The sequence below is a fragment of the Balaenoptera borealis genome, assembly GCF_965194805.1.
Source record: "Balaenoptera borealis genome assembly, chromosome: 3".
In the NCBI taxonomy this organism is placed as follows: Eukaryota; Metazoa; Chordata; class Mammalia; order Artiodactyla; family Balaenopteridae; genus Balaenoptera; species Balaenoptera borealis.
This window is the reverse complement of record NC_138866.1, coordinates 33,686,715-33,708,695: the sequence shown is the minus strand read 5'-3', so window position 1 is coordinate 33,708,695 and position 21,981 is coordinate 33,686,715. Positions and strand designations below refer to the sequence as shown.

The 21,981-nt window shown below is 36.0% G+C and overlaps 1 protein-coding gene across 13 annotated transcripts in view; it reads left to right on the top strand.

Annotated features, from left to right (window-relative positions):
- Positions 1–21,981, top strand: part of RAD51B (RAD51 paralog B) — a 734,492-nt gene that overhangs the window by 61,748 nt on the left and 650,763 nt on the right. The window contains exon 9 of one of the 13 annotated variants that reach the window (XM_082384410.1): positions 10,934–11,039. The exons of the other annotated variants lie outside the window; for them this stretch is intronic. Coding sequence (XP_082240536.1) covers positions 10,934–10,990 — 57 coding nt within the window. The 3' untranslated portion in view covers positions 10,991–11,039. Of the gene's footprint in view, positions 1–10,933; positions 11,040–21,981 lie in introns of those variants that run through there. 13 annotated transcript variants of the gene reach the window in all.

Sequence of the window (21,981 nt, the reverse complement as noted above, 5' to 3'; positions counted from 1 at the left end):
CCATTATCCATATTGTCTCCTGTTATTAGTGAGGGCTTCCCTGACCATATAAGTATTAACCACACTCCCTGCCTCTCCATGTCTCTTATTATGCTTTATGTTCCTCCATCATAGTTTTCACCCTCTAGCATTATATATTTATGTTTATTGTTTGTGTGTCCCCACCACCCCATAGTACGGTTAAAAGGATTCTGTCTACTTTGTTCATGGCTTTATTCTCAGTACCAGGAATAGTGCCTAACGCATAGTAGGCACTCAGTAAATGTTTTTGAATGTATGAATTTAGATACTGCTTTTCTTCTTAGACTTGATTTAATCTTATGTATGTTTATACTGAACTTAAATTTTATTATTTGCTTTTATCTCTACTTTGATCCTATCTTTAATATTGTTTGCTATTTATAATAGTAATAAAATGTAACTTTAGATGGCAGAATCTTATTATATGGGAGCTGGACTCAGTTCACACTGGTGTCTTATAGGAAGAAAAAGAATTCTTAAGATTCTTAAACTTGGAAAAGGCTTTAGAGATCTAGATAGTGTCACAGAGCCAGGAATTGGAAGAGATTTATCTCAGTTTAGTAAAACTGTGGTAAGCGAATGTCTGATGGCCTCTGAAGATTGGGTAGAAAGCCAAGCATTCCAGCCTGTTCTTTGGCTGTGGATCTGAGATGGTGGATAGGGCCAGGATACCTGGCATTTTGATACACTCTAGTTATCTTCATTCAAATGAGAGTAAAGAGTAAAACCAACTTGGCTGTGGGTTGAGTACTTCATTGAATTTAAATATTTCTCTACAGTGAACTTTCAGTGCTTTTAAAATGTGGGAAAAAAGCTTAAAATATAATTTGTATTTAATTTTGATTGTCACATTGTGTATATGTTTGTGTATGGTATGTACAGTTGTCCCTCAGTATCTGCAGAGGCTTGCTTCCAGGACCCCTGCAGATACCAAAATCTGTAGATGTTCAAGTCCCTTATATAAAATGGTGGTCCTCCTTATCCGTGGGTTTTGTGTCCAGGGTTTTGCATCAAAAATTCTCCAAGTAAACACAGAATTGTAAAGCAACTATACTCCAATAAAAATTAATAAAAAATAAAAAAGTAAAATGTATCATAGATTAGAAAAAAAAATTCTCCAAGTGAGAATTTTTGATCCATGGTTGGTTGAATCCACAGATATGGAACCCATGGATATGGAAGATGATTATATGTGTGTTTGTATGCAAGTATGCCTGCGTGTGTGGAGAGTTCAACATCCTTTCTCAGTAATTGATGGAATTAATGGGCAGAAAGTCAGAAGACTTGGATAACATAATCAGTCAACTTCATCTAATCGGTATTTACAAAACATTCCATTCAAATGCCTGCAGAATATGTATTCCTTTCTGGTACACATGAGATATTCACCAATATAGACCATATTTGGGGACATACAATAAATCTCAACATACTTAAAAGATAGAAATCATACAAAGTGTGTTTTTTGACCCCAAGAGAATTAAACTAGAAATTGATAACAGAAACATGTCTGGAAAATCCACAGATATTTGGAAATTAAACAAAAACACTTCTAAATAACCCATGAGTCAAAGAATAAATCACAAGAGAACTTAGAAAATATTTTGAAGTAAATAAAAATGAAAATACAATATATCAAAATTTGTGGATTGCAGCTAAATCAGTGCTTAGAGGGAAGTTTATTTAATTAAATGCTTATACTGGAAAAGAAAAGTTTTCAAATCAGTGATCTAAGCTTGTAAAAAATACAAGAAGAAGAACAAATTAAACCCAAAATAAGCAGAAGGAAGGAAATAATAAAGATAAAAGCATGAATCCATGAAATTAAAAATAGGAAACAATAGAGAAAAGAATCAATGAAATAGAAAGCTAGTTCTTTGCAAAGATTAATAAAATTGATAAAACTGTCCCCAGACTGACCAAGAGAAAAACAAATTAGCAATATCAAGAATGAAAGAGGGGATATCACTGAAGGTCCTACAAATATTAAATGAATAATAAGGGAATGTTATGAGCAACTTCATTTCAGTAAGTTTGATAACTTAGATGAAATGGACAGATTCTTTGAAAGACACAAACTATCAAAGCTTACTGAGGAAGAAAGAGATAACCTGGATAGTTCTATATCTGTTAAAGAAGTTGAATCTGTAATTAAAAATCTCACAAAGAAAATGCTAGGTCCAAAGTCTTTACTGGTAAAATCTATGAAACATTTAAGGGAGAAATAATGTCAATTCTATACAAACCTTCCAGAAAATTTATAAGAAAACTACAGAGTGGTGTTCCTCATGAACATAAATACACAAATCCTTAAAATATATTAACAAATTAAATTCAGCAATAAATAAAAAAGATAACTGCATCATGACCAAGTACAGCTTATTTCAGGAATGCTTCATTGATTTTGAATGCAACATTAAAATATAAAATTTACTACAGCAACACATTAAAAAAAAAGGATCATCTCAGTAGATGTAGGAAGGAAAAACAATTGACAAAATTCATTAGCTATTCATGATGAAAACTCTGAGCAAACCAGGAGTAGAAGGGAACTTTCTCAACCTGATAAAGGGCATCTACTAAAAAACTACAGCTAACATCATACTTAATGGTGAAATATTGAATTCTTTCTTCCTAAGATTGGGAATAAGGCAGAGATGGCCTATTCTTGCCATTTCTAATCAACAGTGTATTGTAGACTCTAGCCAGTGTGATATGGCAAGAAAAAGAATTTAAGTATACCTGTATTTAGATTAGAAAAGAAGAAATAAGACTATCTTTATTCATAGACAATATGATATGTTTGGTAGAAAATCCCAAAGATTTTACCCAAAAAGCTACTAGATTTAACAAGTGATTTTAGCAAGATTACAGGATATGAGAATCGATATATAGAAATTAATTGTTTCTCTATATGCTAGTGGTGAACAATTAGAAACTGAAACTGAAAACCTATACCATTAATAAGAATACCAAAACCATGAAATCTTGGTGATAAATGAAACAAAATATATGTCAGATTTTCATACTGAAAACTATAAAGCATTGATGAGAGAACTCAAAGTAGACCTAAATAAATGAAAACATAGCATGCTCATGGACTGAAGACTCACCAGTGTCAAGATGTTCATCCTCTCCAAATTGCTCTATGTATTCAATACACAATCCCAATCAAAATCCCAGTAGGCTTTTGGGTAGAAGTCAACAATCTGACTGTGAAATTTAGGTAGAAAAGCAAAAGATAGAGAACAGTTAGAACAATTTATAAAAAGGAAAGCATAGTTAGAAGACTCACACTCCCTGATTTTAAGACCTACTAGAAAGCCACAATAATTAAGACAGTGTTGTATTGGTGATAGGATTGACACCAGATCAATGGAACAGAATAGAGAGTGCAGAAATAAATCCATAGATTTACAGTCAGTTAATTTTGAACAAAGATGCTAAGGTCATTCAATGGAAAAGGGATAGTTTGTCAACAAATTGTGCTAGAACCATTGGATATCCATATGTAAAAAACAAACAAATCTTGACTTGCACTATTATAGAAACCCAACTCAAAATGGTTTACACACTGTAACATAAAACCTAAAACTATAAAACTTCTGGAAAAAAAACATGGGAGAAAATATTTGTGGCCTTGGGCCAGGCAAAGATTTTTTAAATGACATTAAAAATATGCACCAGGGACTTCCCTGGTGGCGCAGTGGTTAAGAATCCGCCTGCCGATGCAGGGGACACGGGTTCGAGCCCTGGTCCGGGAAGATCCCACATGCCGCAGAGCAACTAAGCCTGTGCACCACAACTACTGAGCCTGTGCTCCAGAGCCCGCGAGCCACAACTACTGAGCCCACGTGCCACAACTACTGAATCCCACACGCCTAGAGCCCGTGCTCTGTAACAAGAGAAGCCACCACAATGAGAAGTCCGTGCACCGCAATGAAGAGTAGCCCCTGCTCGCCACAACTAGAGAAAGCCCACACACAGCAATGAAGGCCCAATGCAGCCAAAAATAAATAAATTTATTAAAAAAAAAAAAAGAACCATAAAAAATTAACATTTCTATTCTTTGAAGATACTTAAGAAGATGAAAAAACAAGCCACAGACTAGGAGATAATATTTGTGTAACTCATATGTTAAAGGACTGGTAACTAGAAATATAAAGGACTATGAAAACTCAGTAACAATCTAATTTTAAAAATGGGCAAAAAAATGGGCAAAAGATTTGGATAAACACTTCAGCAAAGAAGATATACAGGTGGCAAATAAGTGCTCAAAATTATTAGTCATTAGGGAAATGCAAAGTAAAATCACAATGAAATACTACTATACACCTATTAGAATGGTTCAAAAAACAAAAGCAAAAACCCTGACAATACCAAGTACTGACAAGGATACATGGATACAGAGCAGCTCGAATTCTCCTACATGCTGACGGAAATGCTAGATGGTATTGCCACCTTGGAAAACATTTTGACCATTTCTTGTAAAGTTAAACATCTACTTTAACTATATGACTGAGCAATCTTTCTCCTAGGTATTTTTTTTTACCCTAATAAATGATATATATCATGCAAAAATCTGAAAATGTTTTTAGTAGTGTAATTCATAATCACCAAACACCAGAAACAACCCAAACAGATCTGGGTTAGAATTCAGACTCCTCCATTTACTACCTGTATAACTATAACTTAATTACTTTTCTGTTTTTCAGTTTCCTAATGTGTAAAGTGAGAGTAATAATGCCCAACTTTATTTTTATTTATTTATTTTTAAAATAAATTTATTTATTTATTTTATTTTTGGCTGCGTTGGGTCTGTGTTGCTGCACATGGGCTTTCTCTAGTTGAGACAAACGGGGGCTACTCTTTGTTGCAGTGCGTGGGCTTCTCATTGTGGTGGCTTCTCTTATTGCGGAGCACGGGCTCTAAGCACGTGGGCTTCAGTAGTTGTGGCGCTCGAGCTCAGTAGTTGTGGCACACAGGCTTAGTTGCTCTGAGGCATGTGGGACCTTCCCGGACCAGGGATGAAACCCGTGTCCCCTGCATTGGCAGGTGGGTTCTTAACCACTGTGCTACCAGGGAAGTCCAGTAATGCCCAACTTTAAAACAGTGGGATAGTGCCCATTTTTCAGTAGATCCTTGGAAAAGAGGATAGTACTTAAAAAAAAAAAGTATTTCCCTTATAGTAGTAATTGGTTGTTCTTTTGAATTAAATATACTTAGCACAGAGGCTCATATACAGCTTAACAAATAAAAAAAGCTGTAAGGAGCCCTTATATCTAATATTTAACACCTTCCTTTTATAAATCAGAGAATCTTATTGTCTTATTTCCTTCCAGAAACAGTAATACTTTGTTTCCCACTTGTTTGCTCCAGGACTTTCAGATGCCAGTGAGCCCATACTCATTTTGCCCTGTTAACTAACTGTGCCAAAGGTCAGTAAACTTCTGTGAAGAGCCAGATAGTAATATTTTAGGCTTTGTGGGCCCTAATGTCTCTGTTGTAACTACTCAACTCAGCCATGGTAGCATAAAAGTAGCCATAAACAATTTGTAAACGAATGGGTATGGTTATAGTTCAATAAAACCTTGTTTACAAAACCAGATAGAGGGCCATGGGCCCCAATTTGCCATCCCCTGATCTGGACCCTTCTCTTTTCTCTCTAGCCGTGGACCCAGGGCTGGTGCTACCAGTAGATTAAGGAATTTGGAGGAAAGGTACGAGAGCAGTCTGCTCATAAAGCAGTGTTTTCTCAAACTAGTTTAAGGCATTGGCCCCTTTTAAATGCAAGTGATATGCTCTTAACCCCCATTTCTGACTTCAGATTTATTATAATATCACAGAAATATATAGAATTATAGGGGCTTCCCTGGTGGTGCAGTGGTTGAGAATCTGCCTGCTAATGCAGGGGACACGGGTTCGAGCCCTGGTCTGGGAAGATACCACATGCCGCAGAGCGGCTGGGCCTGTGAGCCACAATTACTGAGCCTGCGCGTCTGGAGCCTGTGTTCCGCAACAGGAGAGGCCGCGATAGTGAGAGGCCCGCGCACTGCGATGAAGAGTGGCCCCCGCTTGCCACAACTAGAGAAAGCCCTCGCACAGAAACGAAGACCCAACACAGCCATAAATAAATAAATAAATAAATAAATAAATAAATAAACAGAGCAGCCCTAAACTTTAAAAAAAAAAAAAAAAGCAGATGTTCAAATGTCAACATCTAAAGATCAGTCCTTGAAAACCCTAAGTCCACTATAAATAGCTACAGATTTGTATCTATTTAAAAAAAAAAAAATTATAAAACTAGCTAATAACTCTTCATATTAAATCATACTTATGAAACCATAAAAATGGGTTGTATTGAATAAACAATACTATTCAAAGTAATTATTCTAATGTTATAGATGATCATTTGCTAAATTAAATTATCACTTGCAATATAAATATCTTATAGCATAGCTTCTTTTGAATTATATGTGTGCGTGTGTGTGTGTGTGTGTGTGTGTGTATGTGTATTTACTGTAGTTCATATGATGACTCAACTTTGAACTACTACAAAACCTTCTTCTGTTTGGGAAGGGTAACATCATTTGGCCCTTACCTGGGCATGAATGCATTTACGTTTGAATTCTGCCATTACTTTTTTCTTATTAGTCTCTGACAATTAAAATTGTACCACTTGACATCACTTGATTGAAAATATCCATTAATATCTGTTGGCAGTTTTTAATTATAAAATGCCTATACTAATATTTTGAGGCTATCATTGAAATGGAAATATAAAATTTAAAAATTCTCAGAGACAATTTACAAAACTTTGAATATGTTCACCGACTACAGTTTGAGAAACACAGTTGTACTAGTCTCGTAGAAGTTTTTTCCTGAAATTTGTGGGGGAAGTTTAAGGGACACTCTGCTATTGGGATGTAGGATGAAAAACCTTTGTCTTTTTTTTTTTTTAAATTGAAGTGTAGTTAATTGACAATGTTTTGTTTGTTTCAAGTGTACAGCAAAGTGATTCAGTTATACATATACATATATGTATATATTCTTTTTCAGATTCTTTTCCATTATAGAAGATCTTTGTCTTTTTAAAGTGTGTCCATGCTAGTATTAGAAAAAACAGTAGGCTCTAAAACCATTTATAATTAATGAAAATAACATAAGAGAAGAATTTAAATATTACCTGTATAAAATAAATTGTGGTTATGGTTATTTATGTTGCTTGTTATCATTGATTTCTAAATATCGTACAAAACAGTTATTATACATATTGTTAATTATGTATCAGGTTAAAATAATGAGATTTTCTTGCCAAAAAAGACCTTTAGACCTTAAGGTCTAAAGATCATTTAGATTAGCTCCTTCATTTTATAGATGACACTGAGGCCGAGAGGTGACCTTACTTGTTCTCCTATTTTTAGCATAGGAGAGGGCAGATGAATGGGTAGAATGTAAGGTCTTTTGGGTGCCAGTTCTGAGGTTTTTTCCTACAGTAGGATTCTCTTTTTTTCTGAGATCTACAGAATGATGGTGGTGCTTCTTTGAAAATGCTTCCAATGCATCCTGAACAGGCCCGTACAAATACCAGAAAAGTGCACAAAATGCCAAGATCTAAATTTTTACTGTTTCAGAGAATTTTCAACACGGTAACTTCAGTTGTTGGTATATGAGTAGCACTGAAGTTTCCTGTCTCTTTCCCCTCTATCTTCTTTTACCTTCATTTCTTGATATTGTACAAATGTTTTCTGCTGTAAGGGAACTAGTACCAGTTACCAATATTTAGAAAACTGGTATATCAAGAAAAATTTGAATATACTATTTAAACATTCTAAGAAGGAAAAGTCTTATTTTCATTGAAAGTTGTTAAAATCCAAATTATTTTACTGAGATGTGGTTTTGACAGGTTTTTCTCTTGTTGCCATCTGTTTTCTTGATTTTCTCTTGTTTCTGTCTGTGTTATTGATTGTATGTTTTTTGAGAAAATGCATTGCTCTAATTTATTGCATAATGCGATTTCTTTTGAAATATTAATGCTCATAAAATATTTAAAGCTGTTTAGAAAAATGAATTAAAATGTATATTCTCTATTATCATATTTTAAGGACATAAGGGTTTAAAATCTTTGGCAAGTGGAAACTATTTGTTTTTGTTTTGAGGCAAATATTACAAGGTTAAACTTTTTATTATTATTTGACAAAAGCATAAAAATATTTTTTTTCTCAGTTTAATGGTAAATTTCATATGGGCCAGAATTTCTCTTCTTTTACTTTTAGCTGTCCCATCATGCAAAGTGGGTTTAACTTATAGGATTATGACTTATCTTAGATACTAATAAATATTGAAAATTAAAAAAAAAGGAAGCTAGGCCAATGCGTTTAAAATAATTAAAGTTTTGTTAATTACAAAATTGTAATAGAATGTTTATGACTTGTGAGATCGAGGAAAAAGATATGTATGAACCCAATTTTAACATTTATTCTCGTCATAAATGTAAAAATTCAGGACTTGCATTTCTGTGAAAGCCTAATGAAGTTTCTCTAATTGTGAAATAGAAACCCTACACTCTAGATATATGTAACTAAGCCATTAAAACTCTAGAGTTACATTTTATTGTTGTGTAATGTTACTGTATGATTTTTCAGAAATCATATAATTTTTGGTTTACTTTGATTACTTTCATATTAATTACTGAAAGCAAACACTGGGAATTCTATGAGGTAAGAAAAGTCTTTTACATTTTTTTTTGTTTTTCTTAAGTGCCTTGTGTTTGCTAACTCACATTTGAAGTCAGATTATCCTTAAAGATGCCCTATATTCATTCAGGTGGCTGAAACTCATAGACTAGACTAAACCTTTATTTTATTTCATTAGTTAGTGAGAATAATTCTAGAAAAATTATATCTTTCCTTTGTGTAGCTCTTTATAATTTATAAAACTTTGTTTTTATTGGTTTTTAAAAAAAATAAATTTATTTATTTATTTATTTTTGATTGTGTTGGGTCTTTGTTGCTGTGTGCGGGCTTTCTCTAGTTGCGGCGAGTGGGGGCTACTCTTCCTTGCGGTGCGTAGGCTTCTCATTGCGGTGGCTTCTCTTGTTGGGGAGCACGGGCTCTAGGTGCACGGGCTTCAGTAGTTGTGGCGTGAGGGCTCAGTAGTTGTGGCTTGTGGGCTCTAGAGCACAGGCTCAGTAGTTGTGGCGCACGGGCTTAGTTGCTTCACGGCATGTGGGATCTTCCTGGACCAGGGCTTGAACCCGTGTCCCCTGCACTGGCAGGTGGATTCTTAACCACTGTGCCACCAGGGAAGTCCCAAGTCCTTGTTTTTATTGTTGACTAGAGCAAAAAGCTAGAAACAATTTAAGATTAATGAGTGGGTGATTGGCTAAATTAATGGTGGAACATCCATACAATGGAATACTGTGTTGTTAAAACGAATGAGATAACCCAGAAATGTATTCACAGGTTGTGTAGGAAAGTATTAACTCAGCTGGGGTGGGTTGCTCAAACCCAGCATATTCCCAAGGAAGTCTTATCTTCAGGACTGCCAGCTCCTGGGAAATGAACTCAGAGCCTTTGGAATATTCTGCTTAATAAGAGTGTTTTTGTATGCCTGATGCCTTGGTCCACACAATACCAGTTGAATCAGGTAGTTTATGCAAACAATGTGATTTATGGAGAACACCTATTTGGCTCTGGGGACTAGAATCTCAGTAGCTAAGGTCAGTCATGCAGGCCCTGCATAGTATGTGACTGACTCCCAGTAAAAACTCTGGACACCAGAACTTGGGTGAGCTTTCCTGGTTGACTTTGCTTCACATGTGTTGTCACACATCATTGCTGGGAGAATTAAACACGTCCATGCAACTCCACTGTGGGATGACACTTGGAAACTGGTACCTGGTTTCTCCTGGGCTTTGCTCATCCTCCTTTTCCTCTTTGCTTATATCAATCTGTATCCTTTTGCTGTACTAAACCATAACTGAGTGTAAGAGCTTTTCTGAGTCCTGTGAGTCCTTTCAGTGAATCATTGAGCCAGAAAGTGGTGTTAGAGACCCCTGACACACAGGGGCATCAATAGATAGGTGCAAGAATGTTTATGGGAGCTTAACTTAATTGCTCAAAACCGGCAAAATTTAGTTATTAGTATTGCATCAACCTTAATTTATTGGTTTTGATCATTGTACTATGATTATATAAGATGTTAACATTAGGAGAAACTGGGTGAAGAGCATACTGGAACTCCCTGTACTCTTTTTGCAACTATTTGGTGAATCTAAAATTATTTCAAAATAAAAAGTTAAAAAAAGAGAGTGTGTTGGGGTGCTTTTATGTTCATAAATTGGCTCTGGAAGCTCATTAAGAAACTCCATTGGTGGCATTTGGAGAAGGAAAACAGGGGCTGGAAGAGGACTTCTATTTGATGCACTGGATCTCTTCCATTTAGTTGTCTGGTCCTGTAGATATTACCTAATACCTCTTCAATTTAAATGCTGCTCTTCATCTTTCAGCAAATCTATCTGCTCCATTTTCAATGTGTATTAAGTACCATCATCAGATTAATTCCCATCATCTTCAATGCTATCTACCCTGGTTCTGGGTGGTTAAGAGTACTGGCTTTGGAGTTAGATGTGGGTTTGAATCATAGCTTCATTGTTTGCTAGTTTTATGACCTTGAGTAAGTTATTTATCCTAGTTCGAACTCTTAGTTTCCCATTTGAAAAATGGGGATAATAATATCTGACTCATAGGGGTGTGAGGATTAAATGAGACAATGTCTGTAATGTTCTTTGTACAATGTTTGACACATTCAGTAAGAGGTAGCCATTAATCATTAACTTTAGTAGTTACCTCATTCCAGGTGCTTGGTATATTTTATCTCTCTCCTCCTGTTTTTTTTTGTTTTTCCTCAGAAGGCTGCAAGCTCCTCAAAAGGAAAAATCATGTCTTACGGCTGTATCCCCTTCTAGCTGTTCTGTTGTTGGTTGCTGTTACTGCCTAACCCTCCTATACTTGGTTCACTCACTTATTCTTTGGATCTCAGTCACTCTTCTATTTTTTTTTTTTTTAATCTTTTTAACACAGACTTTATTGAAACATAATACTAATACAGAAAAGTACACAAATTATAAATGTATACGTCAATAAATGTTCACAAAGTGAGCACATTTGTATAGTCAGCACTAGATAAAGAAACGGACCATTACCCCAGAAGCCCTCATGTCCCCCTTCTAATCAAGGGTAACCAATATCCTGACTTCTTACAACACCAGAGGTGAGTTCTATGTATCTTTGAAATTTAATAAATGGAATCATTTAGTTAATACTTTTTCTGTGTCTGGTTTCTTTTGCTCAGCATTGTATTTGTGAGATGAATTCAGTGTAAGCATGTAATTTAAGGTTTTTTTCTTTTTTGAATTTAATTTAATTTATTTTTTTATACAGCAGGTCCTTATTAGTCATCAATTTTATACACATCAGTGTATACATGTCAATCCCAATCGCCCAATTCATCCCACCACCACTCCCACCCCCCACCACTTTCCCCCCTTGGTGACCATACGTTTGTTCTCTACATTTGTGTCTCAATTTCTGTCGTGCAGACCGGTTCATCTGTACCATTTTTCCAGGTTCCACATATATGCGTTAATATACGATATTTATTTTTCTCTTTCTGACTTACTTCACTCTGTATGACAGTCTCTAGATCCATCCACGTCTCTACAAATGACCCAGTTTCGTTCCTTTTTATGGCTGAGTAATATTCCATTGTATATATGTACCACATCTTCTTTATCCATTCGTCTGTCGATGGGCATTTAGGTTGCTTCCATGACCTGGCTATTGTAAGTAGTGCTGCAATGAACATTGGGGTGCCTGTGTCTTTTTGAATTATGGTTTTCTCTGGGTATATGCCCAGTAGTGGGATTGCTGGGTCATATGGTAATTCTATTTTTAGTTTTTTAAGGCACCTCCATACTCTTCTCCATAGTGCCTATATCAATTTACATTCCCATCAACAGTGCAAGAGGGTTCCGTTTTCTCCACACCCTCTCCAGCATTTGTTGTTTGTAGATTTTCTGATGATGCCCATTCTAACTGGTGTGAGGTGATACCTCACTGTAGTTTTGATTTGCATTTCTCTAATAATTAGTGATGTTGAGCAGCTTTTGATGTGTCTCTTGGCCATCTGTATGTCTTCTTTGGAGAAATGTCTATTTAGGTCTTCTGCCCATTTTTGGATTGGGTTGTTTGTTTCTTTAATATTGAGCTGCATGAGGTGTCTATATATTTTGGAGATTAATCCTTTGTCTGTTGATTCGTTTGCAAATATTTTTTCCCATTTTGAGGATTGTCTTTTCGTCTTGTTTATGGTTTCCTTTGCTGTGCAAAAGCTTTGAAGTTTCATTAGGTCCCATTTGTTTATTTTTGTTTTTATTTCCATTACTCTAGAAGGTGGATCAAAAAAGATCTTGCTGTGATTTATGTCAAAGAGTGTTCTTCCTATGTTTTCCTCTGAGAGTTTTATAGTGTCCGGTGTTACATTTAGGTCTCGAATCCATTTTGAGTTTATTTTTGTGTATGGTGTTAGGGAGTGTTCTAATTTCATTCTTTTACATGTAGCTGTCCAGTTTTCCCAGCACCACTTATTGAAGAGACTGTCTTTTCTCCATTGTATATCCTTGCCTCCTTTGTCATAGATTAGTTGACCATAGGTGCGTGGGTTTATCTCTGGGCTTTCTATCTTGTTCCATTGATCTGTGTTTGTTTTTGTGCCAGTACCATATTGTCTTGATTACTGTAGCTTTGTAGTATAGTCTGAAGTCAGGGAGTCTGATTCCTCCAGCTCCGTTTCTTTCCCTCAAGACTGCTTTGGCTATTTGGGGTCTTTTGTGTCTCCATACAGATTTTAAGATTTTTTGTTCTAGTTCCGTAAAAAATGCCATTGGTAATTTGATAGGGATTGCATTGAATCTGTAGATTGCTTTGAGTAGTATAGTCATTTTCACAATATTGATTCTTCCAAGCCAAGAACATGGTATATCTCTCCATCTGTTGGTATCATCTTTAATTTCTTTCATCAGTGTCTTATAGTTTTCAGCATACAGGTCTTTTGTCTCCCTAGGTAGGTTTCTTCCTAGGTATTTTATTATTTTTGTTGCAGCGGTAAATGGGAGTGTTTCCTTAATTTCTCTTTCAGATTTTTCATCATTAGTGTATAGGAATGCAAGAGATTTCTGTGCATTAATTTTGTATCCTGCAACTTTACCAGATTCATTGATTAGCTCTAGTAGTTTTCTGGTGGCATCTTTAGGATTCTCTATGTATAGTATCATGTCATCTGCAAACAGTGACAGTTTTACTTCCTCTTTCCTAATTTGTATTCCTTTTATTTCTTTTACTTCTCTGATTGCCGTGGCTAGGACTTCCAAAACTATGTTAAATAAGAGTGGTGAGAGTGGACATCCTTGTCTTGTTCCTGATCTTAGAGGAAATGCTTTCAGGTTTTCACCATTGAGAATGATGTTTGCTGTGGGTTTGTTGTATATGGCCTTTATTATGTTGAGGTAGGTTCCCTCTATGCCCACTTTCTGGAGAGTTTTTATCGTAAATGGGTGTTGAATTTTGTCAAAAGCTTTTTCTGCATCTATTGAGATGATCATATGGTTTTTCTTCTTCAATTTGTTAATATGGTGTATCACTTTGGTTGATTTGCGTATATTGAAGAATCCTTGCATCCCTGGGATAAATCCCGCTTGATCGTGGTGTATGATCCTTTTAATGTGTTGTCGGATTCTGTTTGCTAGTATTTTGTTGAGGATTTTTGCATCTATATTCATCAGTGATATTGGTGTGTAATTTTCTTTTTTTGTAGTATCTTTGTCTGGTTTTGGTATCAGGGTGATGGTGGCCTCATAGAATGAGTTTGGGAGTGTTCCTTCCTCTGCAAGTTTTTGGAAGAGTTTGAGAAGGATGGGTGTTAGCTCTTCTCTAAATGTTTGATAGAATTCACCTGTGAAGCCATCTGGTCCTGGGCTTTTGTTTGTTGGAAGATTTGTAATCACAGTTTCAATTTCATTACTTGTGATTGGTCTGTTCATATTTTCTATTTCTTCCTGGTTCAGTCTTGGGAGGTTATACCTTTCTAAGAATTTGTCCTTTTCTTCCAGGTTGTCCATTTTATTGGCATAGAGTTGCTTGTAGTAGTCTCTTAGGATGCTTTGTATTTCTGCGGTGTCTGTTGTAACTTCTTTTTCATTTCTAATTTTATTGATTTGAGTTCCTCTCCCTCTTTTTCTTGATGAGTCTGGCTAATGGTTTATCAATTATGCTTATCTTCTCAAAGAACCAACATTTTTGATCTTTGCTATAGTTTTCCTTGTTTGTATTTCATTTATTTCTGCTCTGATCTTTATGATTTCTTTCCTTCTGCTAACTTTGGGTTTTGTTTTTCTTCTTTCTCTAGTTCCTTTAGGTGTAACGTTAGATTGTTTATTTGAGATTTTTCTTCTTTCTTGAGGTAGGCTTGTATAGCTATAAACTTCCCTCTTAGAACTGCTTTTGCTGCATCCCATAGGTTATGGATCGTCGTATTTTCATTGTCATTTGTCTCTAGGTATTTTTTGATTTCCTCTTTGATTTCTTCAGTGATTGCTTGGTTATATAGTAACGTATTTTTTATCTTCCATGTGTTTGTGTTTTTTACGTTTTTTTCCCTTTAATTGTTTTCTAGTCTCATAGCATTGTGGTCAGAAAAGATGCTTGATATGATTTCAATTTTGTTAAATTTACTGAGGCTTGATTTGTGACCCAAGATGTGATCTATCCTGGAGAATGTTCCATGCACACTTGAGAAGAAAGTGTAATCTGCTGTTTTTGGATGGAATGTCTTATAAATGTCAATTAAATCTATCTGGTCTATTGTGTCATTTAAAGCTTGTGTTTCCTTATTAATTTTCTGTTTGGATGATCTGTCCATTTGTGTAAGTGAGGTGTTAAAGCCCCCCACTATTATTGTGTCACTGTCGATTTCCTCTTTTATAGCTGTTAGTAGTTGCTTTATGTATTGAGGTGCTCCTATGTCGGGTGCATATATATTTATAATTGTTATATCTTCTTCTTGGATTGATCCCTTGATCATTATGTAGTGTCCTTCCTTGTCTCTTGTAACATTCTTTATTTTAAATTCTCTTTTATCTGTTATGAGTATTGCTACTCCAGCTTTCTTTTGATTTCCATTTGCATGGAATATCTTTTTCCATCCCCTCACTTTCAGTCTGTATGTGTCCCTAGGTCTGAAGTGGGTCTCTTCTAGACAGCATATGTATGGGTCTTGTTTTTGTATCCATTCAACAAGCCTGTGTCTTTTGGTTGGAGCATTTAATCCATTCACGTTTAAGGTAATTATCGATATGTATGTTCCTGTGGCCATTTTCTTAATCGTTTGGGTTTGTTTTTGTTGGTCGTTTTTTTGTATTGTGTTTCCCACTTAGAGAAGTTCCTTTAGCATTTGTTGTAGAGCTGGTTTGGTGGTGCTGAATTCTCTTAGCTTCTGCTTGTCTGTAAAGCTTTTGATTTCTCCGTGGAATTTGAATGGGATCCTTGCCAGGTAGAGTCATCTTCGTTGTAGGTTTTTTCCTTTCATCACTTAAGGTATATCATGCCACTCCCTTCTGGCTTGTAGAGTTTCTGCTGAGAAATCAGTTGTTAACCTTATGGGAGTTCCCTTGTATGTTATTTGTCATTTTTCCCTTGCTGCTTTCAATAATTTTTCTTTGTCTTTAATTTTTGCCAATTTGATTACTATGTGTCTCGGCGTGCTTCTCCTTGGGTTTATCCTGTATGGGACTCTTTGTGCTTCCTGGACTTGGGTGGCTATTTCCTTCCCCATGTTAGGGAAGTTTTCGACTATAATCTCTTCAAAGATTTTCTCTCGTCCTTTCTCTGTGTCTTCTCCTTCTGGGACCCCTATAATGTGAATGTTGTTGCGTTTAATGTTGTCCCAGAGGTCTCTTAAGCTGTCTTCATTTCTTTTCATTCTTTTTTCTTTATTCTGTTCTGCAGCAGTGAATTCCAGCATTCTGTCTTCCAGGTCACTTATCCGTTCTTCTGCCTCAGTTATTCTGCTATTGATTCCTTCTAGTGTAGTTTTCATTTCAGTTATTGTATTGTTCATCTCTGTTTGTTTGTTCTTTAATTCTTCTAGGTCTTTGTTAAACATTTCTTTCATCTTCTCGATCTTTGACTCCATTCTTTTTCCGAGGTCCTGGATCATCTTCACTATCATTATTCTTAATTCTTTTTCTGGAAGGTTGTCTATCTCCACTTCTTTTAGTTGTTTTTCTGGGGTTTTTATCTTGTTCCTTCATCTGGTACATAGCCCTCTGCCTTTTCATTTTCATTCATCTTTCTATGAATGTGGTTTTTGTTCCACAGGCTGCACGAATGTAGTTCTTCTTGCTTCTGCTGTCTGCCCTCTGGTGGACGAGGCTATCTAAGAGGCTTGTGCAGGTTTCCTGATTGGAGGGACTGGTTGTGGGTAGAGCTGGCTGTTGCTCTGGTGGGCAGAGCTCAGTAAAACTGTAATCTGCTTGCCTCCTGATGGGTGGGGCTGGGTCCCCTCACTGTTGGTTGTTTGGCCTGAGGCAACCCAACACTGGAGCCTTCTCCGGGCTCTTGTGGGGCTAATGGCAGACTCTGGGAGGGCTCACGCCAAGGAGTACTTCCCAGAACTTCTGCTGCCAGTGTCCTTGTCTACACGGTGAGCCACAGCCACCCCCTGCCTCTGCAGGAGAACCCCCAACACTAGCAGGTACGTCTGGTTCAGTCTCCGTGGGGTCACTGCTCCTTCCCCTGGGTCCTGATGCACACAATACTTTGTGTGTGCCCTCCAAGAGTGGAGTCTCTGTTTACCCCAGTCCTGTTGAAGTCCTGCAATCAAATCCCACTAGCCTTCAAAGTCTGATTCTCTAAGAATTCCTCCTCCCGTTGCCGGACCCACATGTTTGGAAGCCTGATGTGGGACTCAGAAGTTTCACTCCAGTGGGTTGTCAGTCACTCTTCTTAGTTCCACTCTCAACAATGTGTACAAAACTCTGTGCTAGGCACTATGAGATCATAATGATGAATAAAACATAGTCTTTGCCCTTACGGCATCTATAAATAAGTTAATTGTAGGAGACAGATAGCTTTCTGTGGTATAATGGAGAATGAAATAAGTACCTTGTCTACTGTTCTTTTTCTGTTTCTAACAGATTTGTAAATACCTTGGTACCCCCTTCTCTGTCCTTTACTTGGGACTGCAGATCACACAGAGAGAAATAAAGGGAGGTAGCATAGATCTTCATAGGCTCCAGCTAAATTCTGTTGCGTCTAACCTTGACCCTTACTGTCCATTCTCATTCAGAAAGAGAGTGTTCTTTTGGAGACAGATAGTCGTTAAACTGATAAAGTATAAGCATAGTTCCAAAGTTGAGTTGGTAGGAAAAAGCTAGAGATGAAAGCAAGTTGCAGCTCTTAGATTTTAGTGTTACTTTGCATATATTACAGGGTGCCTTGATGTGTTTGTAGAATTTTCCAGTTGAGAATCTTAAGGTTGTGGCTGAGTGTCAAACTTCAATTCTCAAGTCAGAACAGAGATGCAGAGAAATGAGGTGTTTTATCCAAGACTGCTCAAGAAGTATTTGCATAATTGAATACTATCACTTGCTACTTCTCTCTTGGATTATTATTGCAATGTGTTAATTGGTCTGCCTATCTCTTTTTCTGTCTAGGTACCTACATAATTTTCCCAAAGTATATCTCTGATCTCATCCTCTGATTAAAAGCATTTCATGGCACCATCTTTTTTATGGAATAAATCTACTAGACTATCATCACTATGAGGGCAGAGAACTTAGCTGTTCTGTTCACACTTGTATCCTTTGCATGTAGGATGGTACGTGGCACAGAATAGTTACACCAATCAGTATTTGTTGAATGATTCAGTCTAAGTTCCTGATAGGATATTCAAAGTTCGCTTTCATATGGTTCCAACCTACTCCTCCTACCTTTCTCTTTGGTGCTGGCTGCTGGTCTATCCCTGTCACCCTATGTTTATTCTAGCTGTGGATGTCCTTCTCTTTCATCTCTCCCTTCCTAAACTTTACTCTTCTTTCATGTCTGAGCTCTCAAGTTTTCTCTCTTTTCTGAGATTTTTGTGTCACTTGATTTTTAGATACCAATTGATTCTACACACAGGTTTTAGCCTCAATCAATTCTATCTTCTTTTGTAGTACATATGGTCTTAACTTCTTAATTGGAACTTTAATCATTTATTGCTTTGCAGTGTTACTTAAATTTTTGTATGTTCATGTCTGAGCTCCTTAGTTATATTAGGAAGCTCCCTGAAAACAGAGCTATTTTTATGTATCCTTTAGAGCTGCTTATATAGAATAGTATCCATATTGAATAGTGTCTTAGATTAAGTGTCCAGTATATATTTGTAGAATGACTGTATCACTTTTTCTAGTCATGCGATTTATGAAATGCATATTTAATTAAGTGCCTACTTGCGTTCTTACAATACCTAAAGGGAAAACATTCTAACATTCTTTATAAAAAGTGAAAAGATACTTCGAAACTAAACTTTGATCTCTCCCCCATCCCTTTCCTTCTCCTTTAAAATTGATTTGTTCATAATTTGAAAGCTCCGTACCTTTAATTTAATATGATATATGAACTTCTGTGAGACATCATCAATCAAGATTTTATACAAAGAGCTGTGATCGTCAAGGTGGGAATTTAACATTAGTGCTCTGTATATACTATAACTCTAATGCCTTATTTAGAAGTTTAATAATATTGGATGATATTCTATTTTATGATTTTTAACTTATCAAAGGAGAGCATTGTAGAGAAATGGGATCTTGAGTTTAATGGAGTACTAACAGCTCACTGTTTAATTAAATTCAAATAAACAATTTGAAATACAATCTTGGCTATATGAGAGGTTGCTCAAAGGATACTCTCTTGTGTTTTTAAAGACAAAAATTATTTCTTTGGTTCATATTATTGTATGTCCTTTGTCTATCTTGAATGTGTTCATTGAGTTAATTCCACTTAACTTCCAAGTATATACATGTTGATATGTTGTTAGTGTTTTAATTTTACACTTTTAAAAACTTTGTATTAGTGCTCGCTTCGGCAGCACATATACTAAAATTGGAACGATACAGAGAAGATTAGCATGGCCCCTGCGCAAGGATGACACACAAATTCGTGAAATGTTCCATATTTTTATCTGTCATACAGAGTGAAGTAAGTCAGAAAGAGAAAAACAAATACCGTATGCTAACACATATATATGGAATCTAAAAAAAGTGGTTCTGAAGAACCTAGGGGCAGGACAGGAATAAAGATGCAGACGTAGAGAATGGACTTGAGGGCACAGGGAGGGGGAAGGGTAAGCTGGGACGAAGTGAGAGAGTGGCATGGACATATATACACTACCAAATGTAAAATAGATAGCTAGTGGGAAGCAGCCACATAGCACAGGGAGATTAGCTCGGTGCTTTGTGACCACCTAGAGGGGTGGGATGGGGAGGGAGGGAGGGAGACACAAGAGGGAGGTGATATGGGGATATATGTATACATACAGCTGATTCACTTTGTTATACAGGAGAAACTAACAGAATATTGTGAAGCAATTATAGTACAATAAAGATGTTAAAAAAAACAACTTTGTATTAAAAAATTTTTTTTTATTCTTTTTTTTTTGAACTTAATTCTTTGAGAAGCTTAATTCTTTGACATCCTAAATCTTGACTTCTTTTTGGAAGCTTCTAGTTTTATCATTTCTGTTTTTCATCAGTTTGTTTAGCCAGTAACTTTATTTCTCAGATAATTTATAATTTTAATAGAGTTAGAAGTCCTAGGCAAAGTTTTAGTCTTAAAACAGAAAACAACTTTAATTATTGCAGTTAGAATGTTTTCCTTTATTGAGTATAAGAATTAAAGTAGGCATTTAATTGACTTCATAAGATTTAAGGAAATTTTCCAAACATTTAAGTCTATGTAAACACATAACAGCTGTAGTTTAAAGGTTTTACCTGTCTTCCAGTACAACTAAAATAATTTAAAATAGAGGATATTAAAAGTTAGGTATTTCTTTTGTTTTTTTAAGTATAATTGATTTTTTAAAAAAATTTATTTATTTGGCTACGTTGGGTCTTCATTGCTGTTCATGGGCTTTCTCTAGTTGCCACAAGCGGGGGCTACTCTTCGTTGTGGTGCGCGGGCTTCTCATTGTGGGGGCTTCTCTCGTTGCGGAGCACAGGCTCAGAACTGGGGGCTTCAGTAGTTGTGGCACGTGGGCTCAGTAGTTGTGGCTCATGGGCTCTAGAGTGCAGGCTCAGTAGTTGTGGTGCACGGGCTTAGTTGCTCCGCGGCATGTGAGAGCTTCCCGGCCCAGGGCTTGAACCCGTGTCCCCTGCATTGGCAGCAGATTCTTAACCACTGCACCACCAGGAAAGCCCTCTTATTTGTTTTGATTCTCTTAATGTTGATTCAGTCTCTGCTGGGAAATGTCTTATTAAAAGTAAAACAGTAAATCAAATGTTAGCTCTTTAATCCCTAATACTATTTTGATTGTTATAGGAGAGAAAAATAAATATATGTGGGTAGAAGGAGAACAACTGATCTCGTTCTTACCATTAACGGTTTGAAAACCTAAACTTCTTTTAAAACTTGATCATAAATGTTTGGGTTTTGAAGTCCCTTTTAAGATCAAGGACCTTATTTAGTATCTCAGAGTTTGTATTGTTTTACTGGCAAAAGTACGTAGTTGTTGAAATTGGTCTGGTTTATTTAAATCATCTTGAAATACTTGAAAGGCTGTAAATTATAAATAGCTGCACCTTATCGAGTACTTACTTTGTTCCAGGTACTGTAGTGAGTACATTTCAAACATTTTTCATTTAATATGTTAAATAACTTTATGAGGTAGGTTATATTATTCCTGTTTTATAGTTGAAGAAATTGAGGTTTGTAAGGGTTAAATAACTTTCCCAGAATCACACGGCTAGGTAAGTGGAAAGGGTAGGATTTGAACTCAGATATGTCTGATTCCAACGCACATGTTTTTATTTCCAGTGGAACTTTGCTTCCTAATGCAGTTGTCAAAATTATTTTGCTCCCTTACCTCTTATTTTAATACTAAAAGCTGTTCAATACTCAGAATTCTTTCTTCCAAGCCTTTTTCAATGGGAAGTCTCACACTTTGTGTAATGCTTTGACTGTTGTTTGGAAGTGTAATGGTAGAAGTGCTTCTCTGTTAGTTGTATTGGTATTTCAAGTAAAAGAAATATTTGAATACTTGCAGTTTTGATTGCTTTTCCACTGCATATAAATTGTACATGTATGTTGAGTATGATTAATGACTTTTATCTGCTAGTGAATGTGCTAAAGACTTGTTGGGTTTCTATATTTTCCAGCTGGAATTGGCCAGCCATAGCTTAAATCCTGTGGTAAGTATGCTCTCTTAGGAAAATAATTCCTAAACACTTGTACTTTGGACCTCTCTTAGGGAACATCTGAAGTACAGACAGCCTCCTAAGATTTTGCTTTGAGGTTTAATGAAGACTTAATGTGTGCTGTGACCGGACAGGAGACATTTCAGTTTCATGGCATTTCCAGATGTGTCCCGTAAAATTGGGTGTTCGTGAATTTAATTAAAAGTTCCTAGGAACTTACAACTTAAGGTAGTATCATGACTCAAAGGATCTTTAGTGTATATATTTGAGGGAGGGACAGTTTTGACTTGAACTGGAATAAAGTGATGCTTATAGTTATGATAACCAAAGTGCAGTATTTTAAAGCAATTCTGAAAATGTTACAATGTGAAAAGTTTTTTTTTTTTTTAAATGCTCCTAGTTTAAAGTTACTGCAGTTGGTTTCATTTCTTAGACTATATTGTAATGAA